General features: G+C 31.0%; 1 protein-coding gene across 3 annotated transcripts in view; it reads left to right on the forward strand.

Annotated features, from left to right (window-relative positions):
• The first annotated feature begins 2,799 nt into the window (after positions 1-2,799).
• The window catches only part of LOC107850801 (MADS-box transcription factor 27), a 91,287-nt gene continuing 78,334 nt past the window's right edge, over positions 2,800-15,752 (forward strand). For 2 of the 3 annotated variants that reach the window (XM_016695563.2, XM_047400965.1), the window contains exons 1-2: positions 2,800-2,888; positions 5,518-5,748. In XM_016695563.2, the coding sequence (XP_016551049.2) occupies positions 5,567-5,748 (182 nt within the window). In that variant the 5' untranslated portion in view covers positions 2,800-2,888; positions 5,518-5,566. The remainder of the gene's footprint in view (positions 2,889-5,517; positions 5,749-15,752) is intronic. The other variant, XM_016695566.2, reaches the window with a different exon arrangement.

A 15,752-nucleotide genomic window follows, 5' to 3' on the forward strand; every position in this document is an offset into this window, starting at 1 on the left:
TGAGTGTTATCTTTTATTAAATTATAATTATCTCACATAAAAGAAGTCAATAAAATTTTGAATTAATTTTAAATTTAGTTGGATAAATAAATATTTTGTAGTGTCATTATCACTTCTTTATGAATCATCATTTTTTGTATAGCTTTTTAATAGCCTATGTAATTGTTCAAATTTATTAAAATGGATGAGATCTTCATGTGAGGAGTGAGGACTACCAAAATAAATATTTCCCCTTATATATAGTAGTAATGTTGACTACCTTATTTTCTGCGTGTATCTTATACTAGATTATATATATATATATATATATATATATATATATATATATATATTATATCAGAATATAAATAAAATATATTAAAAGTGTAAAGGATCTTAGAAATTGTTGTTTGAACTTTTTGCCCTCCATTAAAAGTCTTTGTTTTAGATAAAATTATCTTTTCGCTATTTTTCTTAATATTCAAGAGTTGAAAATTAATTAAATATATTTATGGTAAAAACTTTACTTATTAGAAGACATCACAATTAATGACAATTAATACTTTTTTCATTAGTTTAAGGATTCTAAATCAACTAAATTTGATTTTAAGAAGATTTGAAAAATCTAGAAATAAATATAAAAACGTTACAATAAGAAAAAATTTAAGTACCAAAATTTTAAAAGTTTTAAGTATGTAAGAAGAATGTAATCAATAATTTTGTAAAGATATGACTAAAGATAAGGAAAGATTTTAAATACAGAAAAAAATAACTGTACCACAAATATTGTTCAAATTGGCAGCAAGTAAAAGAGGTACTACATGACAAACGTAAAAGTAATGGTGTAAAATATATATGTGCTTATACTAAAATATATGTTTATGTTTATATTATTATATTAAAGTGTGACGAATCTTTGAAAAGTGATTTAAATATTTACACTTTATCAAAAATTTTCGCAATAGATAAAATTATTTAATTTTAAATAATCAAGTATTACACGTGCGAGACACGTGTGGTTAAACTAGTATATATAGAGAGAGAGAGAGTGAGAGAGAGCGCATCAATATATATATAGAGAGAGAGAGTGAGAGAGAGCGCATCAATCATTTATTAGTAAGTATATATATTGAGAGGTTGATTGAATGGACGCTCTAGACAAAAATATCATGTTATTGAGTTATTCTTAATCCCACTCTTGATCTCCAATCCTGAATCCCTAGAGAACATAATAGCACTTCTTACGCTTCTCAGGTCCTTTATACCCAACGAGACAAAAGTATACAGGTCCACCAAAAGAAGAATAAGAGCTCATAGAATTTTCATTCTTTACTTCCAAGGTCAATCAATCTATAGTCCATCAATTTCTTCTGGAATGTTTATAAGAAAATACATGTTCTTCCTTTTCAGTTTTATTTTTCGCCTTTTCCTATCTTTTACTTTAAAAAAAATAAAAAAATCCCATTCTATTTGGAGAAAAAGAAGAGAATGAAAACTGATCAGTAGACAAAGAGACAACGACAAAAGACATTTGTCATGAAACTTAGAACTTTAAAATGGACAGTGCACGACTTCCTTTTATGGTAAACCTTAAAAATCCAAAATCCAAAAACAGAAGCCATTATGTCTCTGTCCTATTGGCATGTGGATCATACTTTATTCTATTGTACAGTTGTACTGGTTGGTGGAATGATATTCTATGTTTACTTTTATACCCCTTTGCATCAGATGAATTACATTTGATCAGTAAAACTTGTTACTTAACCCATTGCTCTATAACCTCAAATGTAAAGATTGAGGGGTTTTGTGTCGGGCAAGTAAGGAAAAAGTATTATTTTAAAAATATTTGTATATAATTTAGATAAATATATAATACGGAAGATGGGGTGCGGGTGGTGGGGATGAGGCTACGTGATAGGTGAAGATTAGGTATGTAGGAGAAGTGTGAGAAGAAACAATTAATATGAAGTGCGACTTTGTGAACTTATTTCCTTTCATCGGAGAAGTCATGTTAGTCCATTACTTATGCTCCTCCTAAACTCTACTTATAACACATAAAATATATCATGAATGTTGAAAGAAGGTTGGTTTTTCACCAATAATATGACGGCTACAAAATATATTTTGCATTTCTCCGAGGAAATATCTATTATCTAGGTTGTGGAAAAAGAAAATTCATAGACTTCGTGAGTATTCATAATAAACGGTGGCACAAATTGTGATTTCTGTAAATTTGCTTATTCCAAAGCGGAATTCCTAAATCCTCCAAACTAGTATTTACAATCAAGTATTTGCTACCAAACATTTTATAAAATATGCAAAATTTAATGTTAAAAAGAAAATAAATTAGAAATTATTGTGTCGGAATAACAATGTTACTCCCTCCTTTCCGCTTTATGTGAGACGATTGTGAGCACATACATGAATCAAATTATTTAGTTATTATTGTAAATTTAGACATTAAATTAAGTTTTTTGAAATAACATTTACATATTTAGAAACTACTTATATAATATATTATAAATTACAATAATTATTATTTTAAAATATACATTTTGACGAAGTAAATCATGAGTCAACAGAGGGGTAAATCCGTCATCCAAAATCTCACAGAAAATGAAAAATTTTTGAGAAGGGAAAGAATATTATTCAAGACGTACGGTACCACGTGTCAGTGATCTATTGATGATCTCACTTTTTACAAAAATCAAGCGTTTTCATTGGTACACGTGGAAATTAGGTTAAAAAACCATCACCTGTTTTTCTCAAAATCCATTCTCTTTCCCCCCTTTTTAGCCTTTATACATACACATACTTTCCTCATATAGGCTTTTCTAAACTCTTCAATGTTCAATCACAAAAAGATTGACTAAGCCTTCATTTTTGTCTTCTTCATCAGTACACAACAAGTAAGTTTTCACTTTTGTTTTTCTTCCCTCGATTTTCCATTCCTTTTTATCTGAAAATTATAAGGCGAATCTAAAATTTTAATGTTATGAGTTTATCAGGATTAATTATTAGGTTCTGACCAATGAACTTATCATCTTATTTGAGTTTTGAATTCGTTGTTCAATATTTTCAGAGAAGACTACTATATAGAGGTTCAAATAGGTGTACTCGTTAATACATATCTGCTTTCGACTTTTTCTTTATCTATACTGCACGTAAAGAGGTAGATCTAAGATTTCAATTTTATTCGTTCTTGACTTACGTTCTAACAAATGAACGTATCACCTTGTTTGACTTTTGAATTTGTAAGTTCAATATTTTCAGTAAATCAAGTGAGTTTTAATGGATAAATTCGATTCAGGCTAAAAGTTATGTGTTCTAAGTCACTACGCTAGATTTTCTCACATGCAATTTGCTTCTTCTCGGGAAAATCAATTGTAAAGTCACTTGTTTTCCGCATTTCCAAATGCTAATTGCTTTCTCTCCTAAATCCGCACATTTTAGAGCTACTATTTAGTGAATTTATGTTTCAAATTAAGTATAATTCTTTAAGAGAGAAAACTAGTAATATATATAGCTTCAAATAAGTGTACTCAAGTCAAGTTTTCGGCCAAAAGATATATGCTTCTGACTTTTTCCTTATATACTAAAGGCGGATCTAAGATTTTAATTTTATGATTTAGGTCTTAGATTATAATTACCAAATAACTCATCACACTTGTTTGAGTTTTGACTTAATAGTTCAATATTTTCAGCAAATCAAGAGAATTTTAACTATTAAATCTCGATTCGTGCTAAGAATTATGAGTTTAAATGAACTCACATCTATACTAATACTAGATTTGCTCATAATCATATACAATTTCCTTTTCCTCAGGAAAATCAAAACCTGCACCAAATGTATGCCCTCGTACAAGTTAAATAGAAGAAAATGATCTTTTTCAAATTCATATGTGTAAAAATAAAAATCTATTGTAATAAAGATAGCATAAAACTGGAAATGCTTTTTGTAACGAGTTAGAAATTAAAACCATTTCTCCCTTTTTTTTTTCTGTATATGCCTTTGTGTCCATAATATACACTAGTTTAGGTGTACGTGCCTTGCACGTGTACCTCACTTTAATGAGTTCAAATATTATATTAAATAAGATATTTGTTTAAATAATAAAGATGAATATAATAATTAAATTTAATATCTTTTGAGTATGTAAAGATGGAAAATTTATTTATTAAATCTAATCTTTACCAAAAATTATTTTAAAAGTCGATCGGCATTCATCTACCATCTGTAAATTGCAACAAAATAATACAACGATAAAGACATCAAAATAATACAATTAAATTTAATCTTTACACACAAAAAATTTCTTAAAATAGTCTGACACTCATCTACCACCTGTAAACAATAATAAAATAATACGATAATGGAGATATCAAAATAATACAATTAAACCTAAATTTTACATAAAAAAAATTCTCAAAGCCGACCAATATTTATCTATTACCTGTAAAATGCAACAAAATAATATGATAAAGTGATATAAAAAAAAACAATTAAACTTAAATTTTACACACAAAAATTTCTCAAAGCCGGTCGAGATTTATCTACAAACTGTAAACTACTACAAAATAACAAACTAATAGAGATACTACGATAATACAATTAAACCTAACCTTTACCTAATAAAAAAAAATCAAAGCCGACCCACATTCATCTAGCATCTGTAAATTAAAATAAAATAATAAAATAATAAAGATATCAAAACAATACAATTAATATAACCTATACACAAGAAATTCTTCAAAGCCAACCGACATTCATCTACGACCTGTATATTATATAAAAAAAAATATAATAGTGATCACAAAGCTTTGATTTAGATCCAACTAATTCTTGTCTGAGCGAAAATTTTGAACCTAAAGAATAATTTTGAATGAAACAAAGAAGATATATATAAATACACACATGTTGAATTCTATTATTCTGACTAAAACAATGAAGAAGTTGAGAGTTGAAAAATCAAGCATCAACCAATCTCAACATGCAATCGAATCAAGTTAGATGAGCATCAATCATATTCTCCCAATAGACAAACCGATTTGTTCTCTAGTTTAACCTACATCTCAATAGTTGTAGAAGTATTTCTTTAATAAAGTCCTATTTTAGGAGTATTTTTCTAATTGAAAATATTATTAATTCTCCTACCATATATTTTAGAAGTCTCATATATTTTAGGAAGTCTAGTAGAAAAGAAAATACTAACTAATTCTCCTATCATATATTTTAGGAGTGTCACATATTTTAGAAAGTCTAGTTAATATAATAAAAAATAATTAAATAATAAATTTTAAGAAATAGTGGAAAAGACAGTTTTGTCTGAAGGATAAAAAGTTTAAATCACTTTTCTAACTTCTTCACACTTTTAATATATTACAGATTATAGATATATACTTTCATTAGAGACGGATATAGAATTTTAAATTTTATGAATTCAAAACTTAAGTTTTAATCAGCGAAACAATCAGTTTGTTTGATCAATACTTTCAGCTATGCATCCAGTAAGTTAATTTCTCTCAAATAAATCTCAGTTCAGGCTAAAAATACAACCATATTACTACTAAATTTGCTCCTAGATCGATGGGGAGAGGAAAGATAACCATAAGGAGGATCGATAATTCAACGAGCAGACAAGTGACATTCTCAAAGAGGAGAAATGGATTGTTAAAGAAGGCCAAGGAGCTCGCCATACTCTGCGATGCGGAGGTTGGTGTCATCATCTTCTCCAGCACTAGCAAGCTCCATGATTATGCAAACACCAGGTCTGATCCTTTCCCCTATCTCGTACACTTTTTTTTTTTTTTGGTTCTATTTTTCAATGGATCCTATTATGTTAAGTGCTTTTAATTAAGTTTATACATAGTCAGCCTCTTAATCTTTTCAGGATATTTCATTTAGGTATTCGAATTAAGTTACTTTCCGATTGAGCATCTTAGACTCAATAAAATGTTTCGGACAGACACTTCCGATTTAAATTTCGAAAAGACTTTTGTGCATGTTCTCGTTCATCCTGTTAGGTAGTTAAGTTAATTATGTAACATGACAAACTAGAAGATGAGCTATAGTTAGTAGAAGCTTAGTTGCAGATTCTATATGCTGATGTTATAGGTAGTTATCCATATCATATTATCTGTTAGAGTAATTAGTTAGAAGTTAGTTATAACTAACTTAGTGGGTGCATACATACTCTTAGCTGTAATTTACAGAGAACTAATTCACATAGTTCATTTTTCATCAATGAGCAATGCTATTCTTCTCTCCCTCTTCTTTCTCTCCTCTACTCTTGTGATTGTTCTCTTCTTATAACTTTCAAGAACTTCATTTCAGCTTAACTAATTTCATGGTATCAGAGCCATAGGAGTTCTGTTATCTGTCAACTCTATTGAGGTCAATTATGGAAGGGATTGAAGGTGTAATTTCCGCTAAAGCATTCTTTAAATCCAAGTACAATCTGCAAGTCTTCAAATCTGTTTAATTTTGTAACTCTTTATACTCTGAAATGGATGCTCCTTCTACTGAGGATCTTGGACATCTTGAAAGGGATTCTAACGCTACTCCTAATACTACTACTCACACACACGCAGATGGTTAATTTGGATCAGTTATGGATCATAATCATCTATTGTTTCTCCATTCATCTGATGTAAGTGGTATCTCCCTTGTTTCTGTTCAATTGACTAGTACAGAAAACTATGCTATTTGGAGTAGATCAATGCACATAGCACTGTTAGGTCAAAATAAATTGGGAATTGTTGATGGGACTTTAAAGAAAGAAAGGTTTAGGGAAGATTTTTGGGGACAATGGGAGAGGATAAATGTTGCAGTCTTGTCCTGGACCATGAATATAGTTTCTAGCAACCTCGTAAGTGGAATTATCTATGCATCTACTGCTTGCTGTGTGTGGGAAGAATTGAAAGAAAGATTTGACAAAGTGAGTGGTTCAAGAACATTCAATATTCACAGAGAAGTTGCTACTATTACATAAGGAACAATGTTTGTTTCTGTGTATTGCAGCTAGCTGAAAGATCTGTAGAATGAATTAGTGTCTCTTGTGCCTATTCCTGGTTGTGAGTGTCCACAGTCTAAAGAATTTGTTGATTACATCCAAAGGCAAAAACTCTATCAATTTCTGATGGGGCTGAATGAGATATTTCTGCAGGCAAGAAGTCAATTATTGCTAATGAATCCCTTACCTACTGTAAATTAGGCTTATGCCATGATAATGAATGATGAGAGTCAAAAAGCTTCCAGCACATCTACTGGTTTGCTAAGGGCCGCACCTAACAACTATGATCCTGTGGTTATGTATTAAAAAATAGGACCATCTAAGTTCAGGAAAGAAAGAGATTATAATCTGCAATGTGATCACTGTAAAATGAAGGGACATATCAAGGAGATGTGTTATAAGCTTATAGGCTATCCATCCAATTATCCTCCTAATTTTAATAAGAAATGAAGGTTTGTTCCTAATTCTGGAAGTTATCATAATGCACATAATGTTCAAGTTAAAGCTGAGTATGTACCAGGTGAAGAATTCAATCACATGACTAGTACTAATGCAGTGAGTGATAACTAAAGTAGATATACTGGTCAGATAGTTGCCAATCTGATAAGCTTATATCAACAGTTGAACCCTAGAAGAACTCAAACTAGTCAGTTAAATCAAAATGATGGTGCAAGTGTGTTTACCAAGAGCCAATATGAACAACTACTACAACTCCTACAAAAGTCAAACTAGACTATGGATAGTGCTAACATGACCAAGACAAATGACAATAGTGTTGACAGTTCAGGTATGACTAAGGCTTTAACAGTACCTTCTAATGGAATGGGTTTGATTATTGATACTGGAGCCACAAACCATATGGTGTCCAATATCAATATGCTTGATGCACATACTATCACTGAACTTGTCTATCCAAAAAGGTATATTTGCCTAATGGGGATATATCATTAGTCACTCATAGAGGTGATGGTACTATATCAACACATAGCACATTACAAGATGTGTTTCATTTGCCTCAATTTAAATTCAACTTATTGTCAGTGTCCAAGGCTACAAGGGAATTCATTGTGCTATTTTATTTTATCCCGACTGTTGTATATTTCAGGATCTCTCAAGTGGGAAGGTGAAGAAGATCGGTAGACAAAAAGATGGCCTTTACCTACTTAATCAGCATAAGAACACTACTCTTAATCATGATACAGTCCTGGCAGTTAAAACTTTTAAGAAAACTCAATTTCTAAGTTAGTTAGATATCAACCTCTGGCATAGGAGGTTTGGACATGTGTCCACATCTGTACTAAACAAATTGATTCCAAATAAGAGACAAGCTATTAGTGATATTGTAGAAAAATGTTCTATGTGTCCTACTGCCAAGTAGATTAGAATCCCTTTTCCTGCTAGTAGTATAAAAAGTAATAGTTGTTTTGAATTAGTTTATATGGATGTATGGGGACCTTATAAAACCCCTACTATTGAAGGTTACAAGTATTTCTTGACTATAGTTGATGACTATTCTAGAATGACATGGATTTACTTGCTAAGATTGAAATCAGATGTATGTGTTGTTATTTAATATTTTCTTGCTTTTGTCCATACACTATTCAATAAAACAATAAAAGTGTGTAGAGCTGATAATGGTGCAGAATTTATTAACAAAACATGTGTTGATAAATTTAAAGAATTAGGCATCATTCATGAAAGAACTTGTCCATATCCCCCTCAATAAAATGGTGTAGCTGAGAGAAAACATAGGCACATCTAAAGCTCTTAGACTACAAGCAAAAATCCCTATTAAATTCTGGGGTAAGTGTATACTAGCTGCTGTATATCTCATAAATAGACTGCCCTCATCTGTGATAAGTTCCTCTCCTTATGAAATATTGTACAAGAGAAAACCTTCTCTCATGTACTTGAGGATACTAGTTTTCTATGCTATGCTAAGATTCTTACCCAGGATGACAAACTTCTATCTAGAAGCAGACAAGCTGTGTTTATGGGATACTCAGAAACACAAAAGGGATACCTCTTATGTGACTTAACTAGTCAGTTTTTCTTTGTACATAGAGATGTTATATTCAGAGAATCTGAGTTTCCCTTCAAAAATAACATGCCTGAAGTACCACTCTTCTAAAATACTGAGAGTTTCTCTTATGAAGAATGGGATACTTCATATATTTCTCATACTACAAATACTAACACTTCTAACTTACAGGTTACAAACAGGGGTGATGCACCTAATCATAGTTCAGACAACTTACATATATAGACAAATCAAAATGCTCAAGATTATAAAATGACAACATCAAACACTGATCAATCCAACACAAATAAAACTCAGTCAAGTGTTATGATGCCAATAAGAACTTCTTCTAGAGCTAAACAGCCACCAATATGGATGAAAGACTTCGTTTCTCTACATTCATCATACCATCACATTCTATATAATATTGCTAACTATGTATCTTATGATAGTTTATCTATAAAATATCAAAGCTACTTATCTACTCTCTCTGCTATTACAGAACCTAAGACCTATGAAGAAGCAACTCAAGATCCTAGATGGGTACAAGCTATGAAGACTGAGATAGAAACATTACAAAGTAATAACACATGGATCATTACTACACTACCAGCTGGCAAAAAATCCATAGGATGTAGATAGATCTTCAAGGTCAAATATAAAGCATCGGGGAAAGTTGAGAGGTTCAAAGCAAGAGTTGTGGCTAAAGAATATAGTCAACAAGAAGGTGTAGATTACCAAGAAATATTTTCTCCTGTGGTAAAGATGATAACAGTAAGGACAATCCTAACTATTGCAGCTTCAAAATAGTGGCATGTGTATTAAATAGATATTGATAATGCATTCCTGCAAGGGGACTTACATGATGAGATATATATGAACCTTCCACAAGGTTTTGTGAGTCAGGGGGTGACCAAATCAGTATGCAGACTTACAAAGTTCTTGTATAGACTCAAACAAGCACTTAGAGAATGGAATGCTAAGCTGAGAGATGCTCTACTATAACTACAATTCAAGCAAAGCCAATTTGATCACTCATTGTTCACAAGAAAAAGTGAAAAGGGGACTGTGATAATTCTTGTGTATGTAGATGACCTACTGGTCACTGGAGACAGCCTGAAGTTAATAAAGAAAGCAAAAAATTCACTACAACAAGTATTCAAAATGAAAGATCTGGGAGAGCTAAAATACTTCCTTGGAATATAATTTGCAAGGTCTGAGAAAGGGTTTATTATGCACCAGAGGAAATATGTGTTGGAGCTCTTATCTAATCTTGGATTATCAGCTGCTAAACCAGCTTTGACACCTATGGATCCTAATGCAAAGCTAACTAGTAAAGAGTCAGATGAACTCAAAAGAGATAACAAGATACAGGATCCTTTGTTAACAAACATCAGACCTTACCAAAAGTTGATAGGAAAGCTGTTATACTTGACAATAACTAGGCTTGATATTGCCTACAGTGTTCAAACACTAAGTCAGTTCTTACAGAAACCAAAGAAAAGTCATATGGAAGTAGCTTTAAGGATAGCAAGATATGTGAAAAACCAGTCTGGACAAGGAGTGTATATATCTAGTAAACCAATTGAAGAACTAACTGCTTATTGTGATGATGATTGGGCAGCATGTACACAAACTAAAAGGTCAATTTCTTGATATTTGATCAAGCTAGGTGAGTCCTTGATTGCATGGAAATCAAAGAAGCAAACTACTATCTCCGAAAGCTCTGCAGAAGCAGAATACAGGAGTATGGTTGTTACTGTCTCTGAAATCACATGGATACTTGGTCTACTTGATGAGCTAAGTATGGAAATTAAACTACCTGTTAAGTTGTTTACTGACAACAGATCAACAATGCAAATAGCAGTCAATCTAGTATTTCATGAAAGAACAAAACACATAGTGATTGACTGCCATTTCATTAGGGAAAAAATTCATAAGAGACTTATTCAGACTCATTACATCTCAACAACAGAACAACCAGTTGACATCCTAACTAAAGGTTTTTTAAGGCTCCACATATGTATCTTACACCTTAGTTACGTGTGACTTAACATCTTCACAACACCTAACTTAAGGGGGCGTGTAACATGACAAGCTTAAAAGATGAGCTATAGTTAGTAGAAGCTTAGTTGTAGATTCTATATGCTGATGTTATAGGTAGTAACCCACGTCATATTATCTGTTAGAGTAATTAGTTAGAAGTTAGTTATAACTAACTTAGTAGGTGCATATATACTCTTAGCTGTAATGTACAGAGAATTAATTCACATAGTTCATTTTTCATCTATGAGCAATGCTATTCTTCTCTCCCTCTTCTTCCTCTCTTCTACTCTTGTGATTGTTCTCTTCTTATAACTTTCAAGAACTTCATTTCAGCTTAACAAATTTCAAGTTACATAAAATATGTTATCGATCTCCATTAATTATATGCATCAACCTCAAGTAGAAAATCTTTAGGGTTTTATTACTTATTGAGGCGAATGCGTTAAGTAAAGAAGATGCCATATTTTATCTGATTAACTTTACTACGTAATAGACAAATGAGTGACTAAACAAAAAGAATCAAAATTTGAATTGAAAGTGTCTAATTGGAACACTTTATTAGAACGTGAGGTGTATTCTAAATTGAATATGATGATAAATTTAAGAGCCTAATTACTTTTAATTAATTTGGTGTTTTAGTGTATGTATGTGGATAAGATCTGCGTGCTTAATCATTTTGACTTTATAATTTGCATCTTCTTATAGTTTGAAGTAATTCATTTGACACTTGTATTCAATTTAAAGCAGTGTATTTTTCTGTTTGTTGCACAAGTTCAACTAATTGAAATTACTAGGATGAACGTATAAACTCGAGATTTTATGATTCAAATTGATCCATTTCAAAGTATTTTTTTTTCACTGAAAAGATTTATTTTTGCTAGCTATGTGTCGCTTTAATATGCTAAGTATTATTTTGTATTAAGACTTATTAGGTGATATGTAATGTGCAAAGACGGTCTAATTAATGCATGTTCTTTTGATAATCATTTCCATAGTTAATGTTTTCATATATCTACTCATAAAAGAGAATAACATTTTTAAAAGTGTTTTTTCTAAGTTTAAGAACAAGGACTCCCTTAAAGTAACGTAGGTCAAGTTGTTGCATTTAATTTGTAGTATGCTGTGACTTTATTTTATCTTTTGCTTGCAAAATGGAAGGAGTTTTTTTAATCTTCTTAATAATAAGGTTGTCCGAAGACATACATGGAGGAATTAATCTAGCTAGCATAAACAGTTTCACAAGCATCTCTATCGAGAATAGGAGCAACAAAAGAGGGAGATGCTACAACAATAAAAGATTTATTCCTTTCTAGATTAGCTTTCTTTTCGTGCTCTGCAAGCACATCTGTGGGAATGTGGTGCAGCGTAGGATGTCCTACTCCAAAATTAAAGACCTGCAATCAAAGTGGATCTGTTAGAATAGAGGATTGTTTTCTTTTAGTGAGTTTGCAAGTACTTGTAAGTGAGTGAGTTGCTGTGATTTTGCTAATTGAAGTCCATGAAGTAATGCTAGTAATAATTCAGCATGTAGCATATTGCCAACTCAATATATGTGGAGTAGCCCATAATCCAATGTATATCACAGAAAGCTCCTCCTGTTCCAGATGTTGAATCATAGGACCCAGCTATATTTAGTTTTAGGAAGCCTTGATGAGGGATGCCAAGATATTTAGACAGTATTTCTAGGATTTATTTTGGTTATATTAGTGGCAAAGTAAAGGAATTTTAGGGAATGGTAGGTAATGTTAAGGAAATGTTATGAGTGATGGGAACTAAGGGGTTTTAACTGTTATTTCGGAATACTTACCGTTTCCGTTTTACCAAATATTCCAATGAATAATTGAAGAGACTTTATTTAATCCTGAATAGACTTGTCAATATTTTTTCAAATAATATACTGACAATATCTCTTTTAAGGATAATGGTATTTCAAGACAAATTCTTTTTTTTTTTTTCCTTCAATTTGATTTTTTGGCTTATCTAATATTTTTTGGAGTATTGGAAGTTCTATTCTTGATCTGGTAATTGGTAGAATTTGACAATGTTTAGTTGAATTTGGACAAAAAGTTGCCTAAAGGCCGGTTTTAAGTTTTTTTTTTTCTTTCAATTCTTTTTTTGTTAATGTGAGATAAAATCTGGAGTAACTTTTTTTAAGACAAAATAATAAGTTGGGTTTGCGCAACTTATTGCTTTTAGCTTAATAACCATTTAATTTTGTGAATTCACTGGAAATATATGACTAACATCCTGACAATGCAAGAGGAAAACTGAAAATATCTTACATTGCCCTAACTGAATACAGTGTGGTATATATGCACATTGACAGTTCATGAAAACTCATAGCCTTTAATCGACTAACTAATTAAACCTGTGCACTACTCATTACAACCACTTAATAGAATAATTAGATCACTAAATACTAACCACTCTTAACTGATATTATTGCCGATAATGATTGTACCTCAAGGTACATCAACACACTTGCTAAGCTTTTTCACACTTCCCTTCAAGCTGGGAGCTATGAAGATATTCTTCATTCCCAGTTTGGACGTCAAATGCATGTGTAATGATCTACTTTTGGTGAACAAATCAACATGCTTTTCTGTTGAAGGTAGACAGACTGACAGATAGTGACAATTAGACCCTCTTGAATTCTTTCCCTGGTGAAGTAATAGTCTATGTGTATGTCTTAGTTCGTTCATGAAAAACAAGATTGACAGCTTGTAGGAAAGGAAAAAATTGGTCTATGTCTATGGCATAATTTTTTTAACCCAGGAATAGATTGAGCTTCCCAAATACTTAAAAAAAAAAAAAAAAGTTCTTGTCCATAAAACCACTACAACCTCTAATCATGTTAATTCTATAGGCACATGTTTTAATTTGTGCTAGTCAGGAAAAAACTTTTATCCTTATTAACTAGTTGACTAGAAACTTGTTCGTAATTTCTGATAATGTTCATGATGAGCTTGATGAATTTGAACTTACCACTACTAAAGATAACTATATCATCAATATAGACAACGATATATGATATTGAGGGCCCTTCTATGCATGTCAAAGGTAATTAGAAGTTATGATTTAGCAATAAGTTACTCCTTAAGGGACCCAAAAAGACCTCCGCCATAATGAAAGACAAAAATGGAGAAAGAGGGCCCTTTGTTTCAAACCTTGGGAAGACTTGAAGAAACCTTATCTATATTGCCATTAACTAACACAAAATAGCAAATATTAAAGATATGCTTCTTCAGATGAGATTAATCATTAATCCATGAGTCATTAAAACCAAATCTATGAACAACTTTAGCAAGAAAAGACCACGAAATCTGTCAAAAGCCTTGGTCATGTCTAATTTTAAAACAACATTACCGCCTTTATTATTTTTGGAGATACCACAAACAATTTCTTGTGTTAGCATCACATTGTCAATAATGAGTCAACCAGAGACAAAACCATTTTGGTTTTCAGAGGTAATGTAGTGCAATAGAGGATTCAGAGATAATATGAATCCTCTATTAGTTTTCAACACTATTTGAACGTTTTAGCATATTTAAGTTGCAATAATTATAGAGAATTATTCACTTCACATGTCTAACATCCATAGAAGCTAGCAGTATACATCTTTAAATAGAATGATCAACGTAAACCTTACAAAATCAAAGAGGCAAGCCGTTGAAGAGTAGACAAATGTACTACCAAAGAAGTTAAAAACTGGTAATACGCCACACCATATATCTAAAATTAGTTAATAAAACTTATAATATTAGATTTGGACATGCTTTTTAAGAAATGAGATTTAAAAGTATTGTAATGCATGTGAAATAACTAAACTAAAATCAAATTAAAAAAAATAAAAGATCAATTATTTATATAATTATTTATGAAAATTTAATATTATGTTTCCAAATAATTATAAAAATTAAAAGGTTAACTCAAATAGCAGCCCATTTAATTTTTAGACTTAAAATAACCATATTTTATTTTGATAACCTCATTAGAACCAAAATTTTGATGTTGTTTACTTTCATTAGCCATATTAGTACTCTATTTTTATTTTTAATTTAATCGGTTATAAATGTATTTACATTATAGTGAATGTCTATCAAGAATATAGATAAGATCTATCAAGATCTAGTTGATGTCTATCAGGATTTGAAGTATCTGTCTTTTAGTCAGAAACTAGGAGTATTTTCCCCTATAAATAAAGGAATTTTGTTCATTGTATCCTTAATTTGATGATCTCTCATCCTCAAGAGAAACAAAGAAGCCCCCTCCCTCTATCTCTATGTTATTCTTGTTGTTCTTAGTTTATATTTCATCATACATTATCAATACGAGACTCTGCCAAACAAGGTGAGATTATAAATCTAAAGGATTTCAAGGTTAGTAATTCGTTATGTTATTTATCTTTTGCTACTAATAATACAATTATTGTTAGATTTGAGGAAAAATAATTGGTTTGGAACCATTTATGTTTTAAATTTATTCCTCCAGAACAATATTATCAAAAAGAATGATAATATGTTGGATTCAAGTCCCATCAATTTATGCCTAAGACGTCTTTATATGGATAAGATGTTGAGATTGGATCTCAATGCACTATATTAATGATATTATGAAGGCTAAGGCAAAATAAAGGGTATTTGGTGAAAAGTCATGAAATATATCCCATTGATATGTTTTATTCCATGAAGTGA

Source organism: Capsicum annuum, chromosome 12 (genome assembly GCF_002878395.1).
Source record: "Capsicum annuum cultivar UCD-10X-F1 chromosome 12, UCD10Xv1.1, whole genome shotgun sequence".
In the NCBI taxonomy this organism is placed as follows: Eukaryota; Viridiplantae; Streptophyta; class Magnoliopsida; order Solanales; family Solanaceae; genus Capsicum; species Capsicum annuum.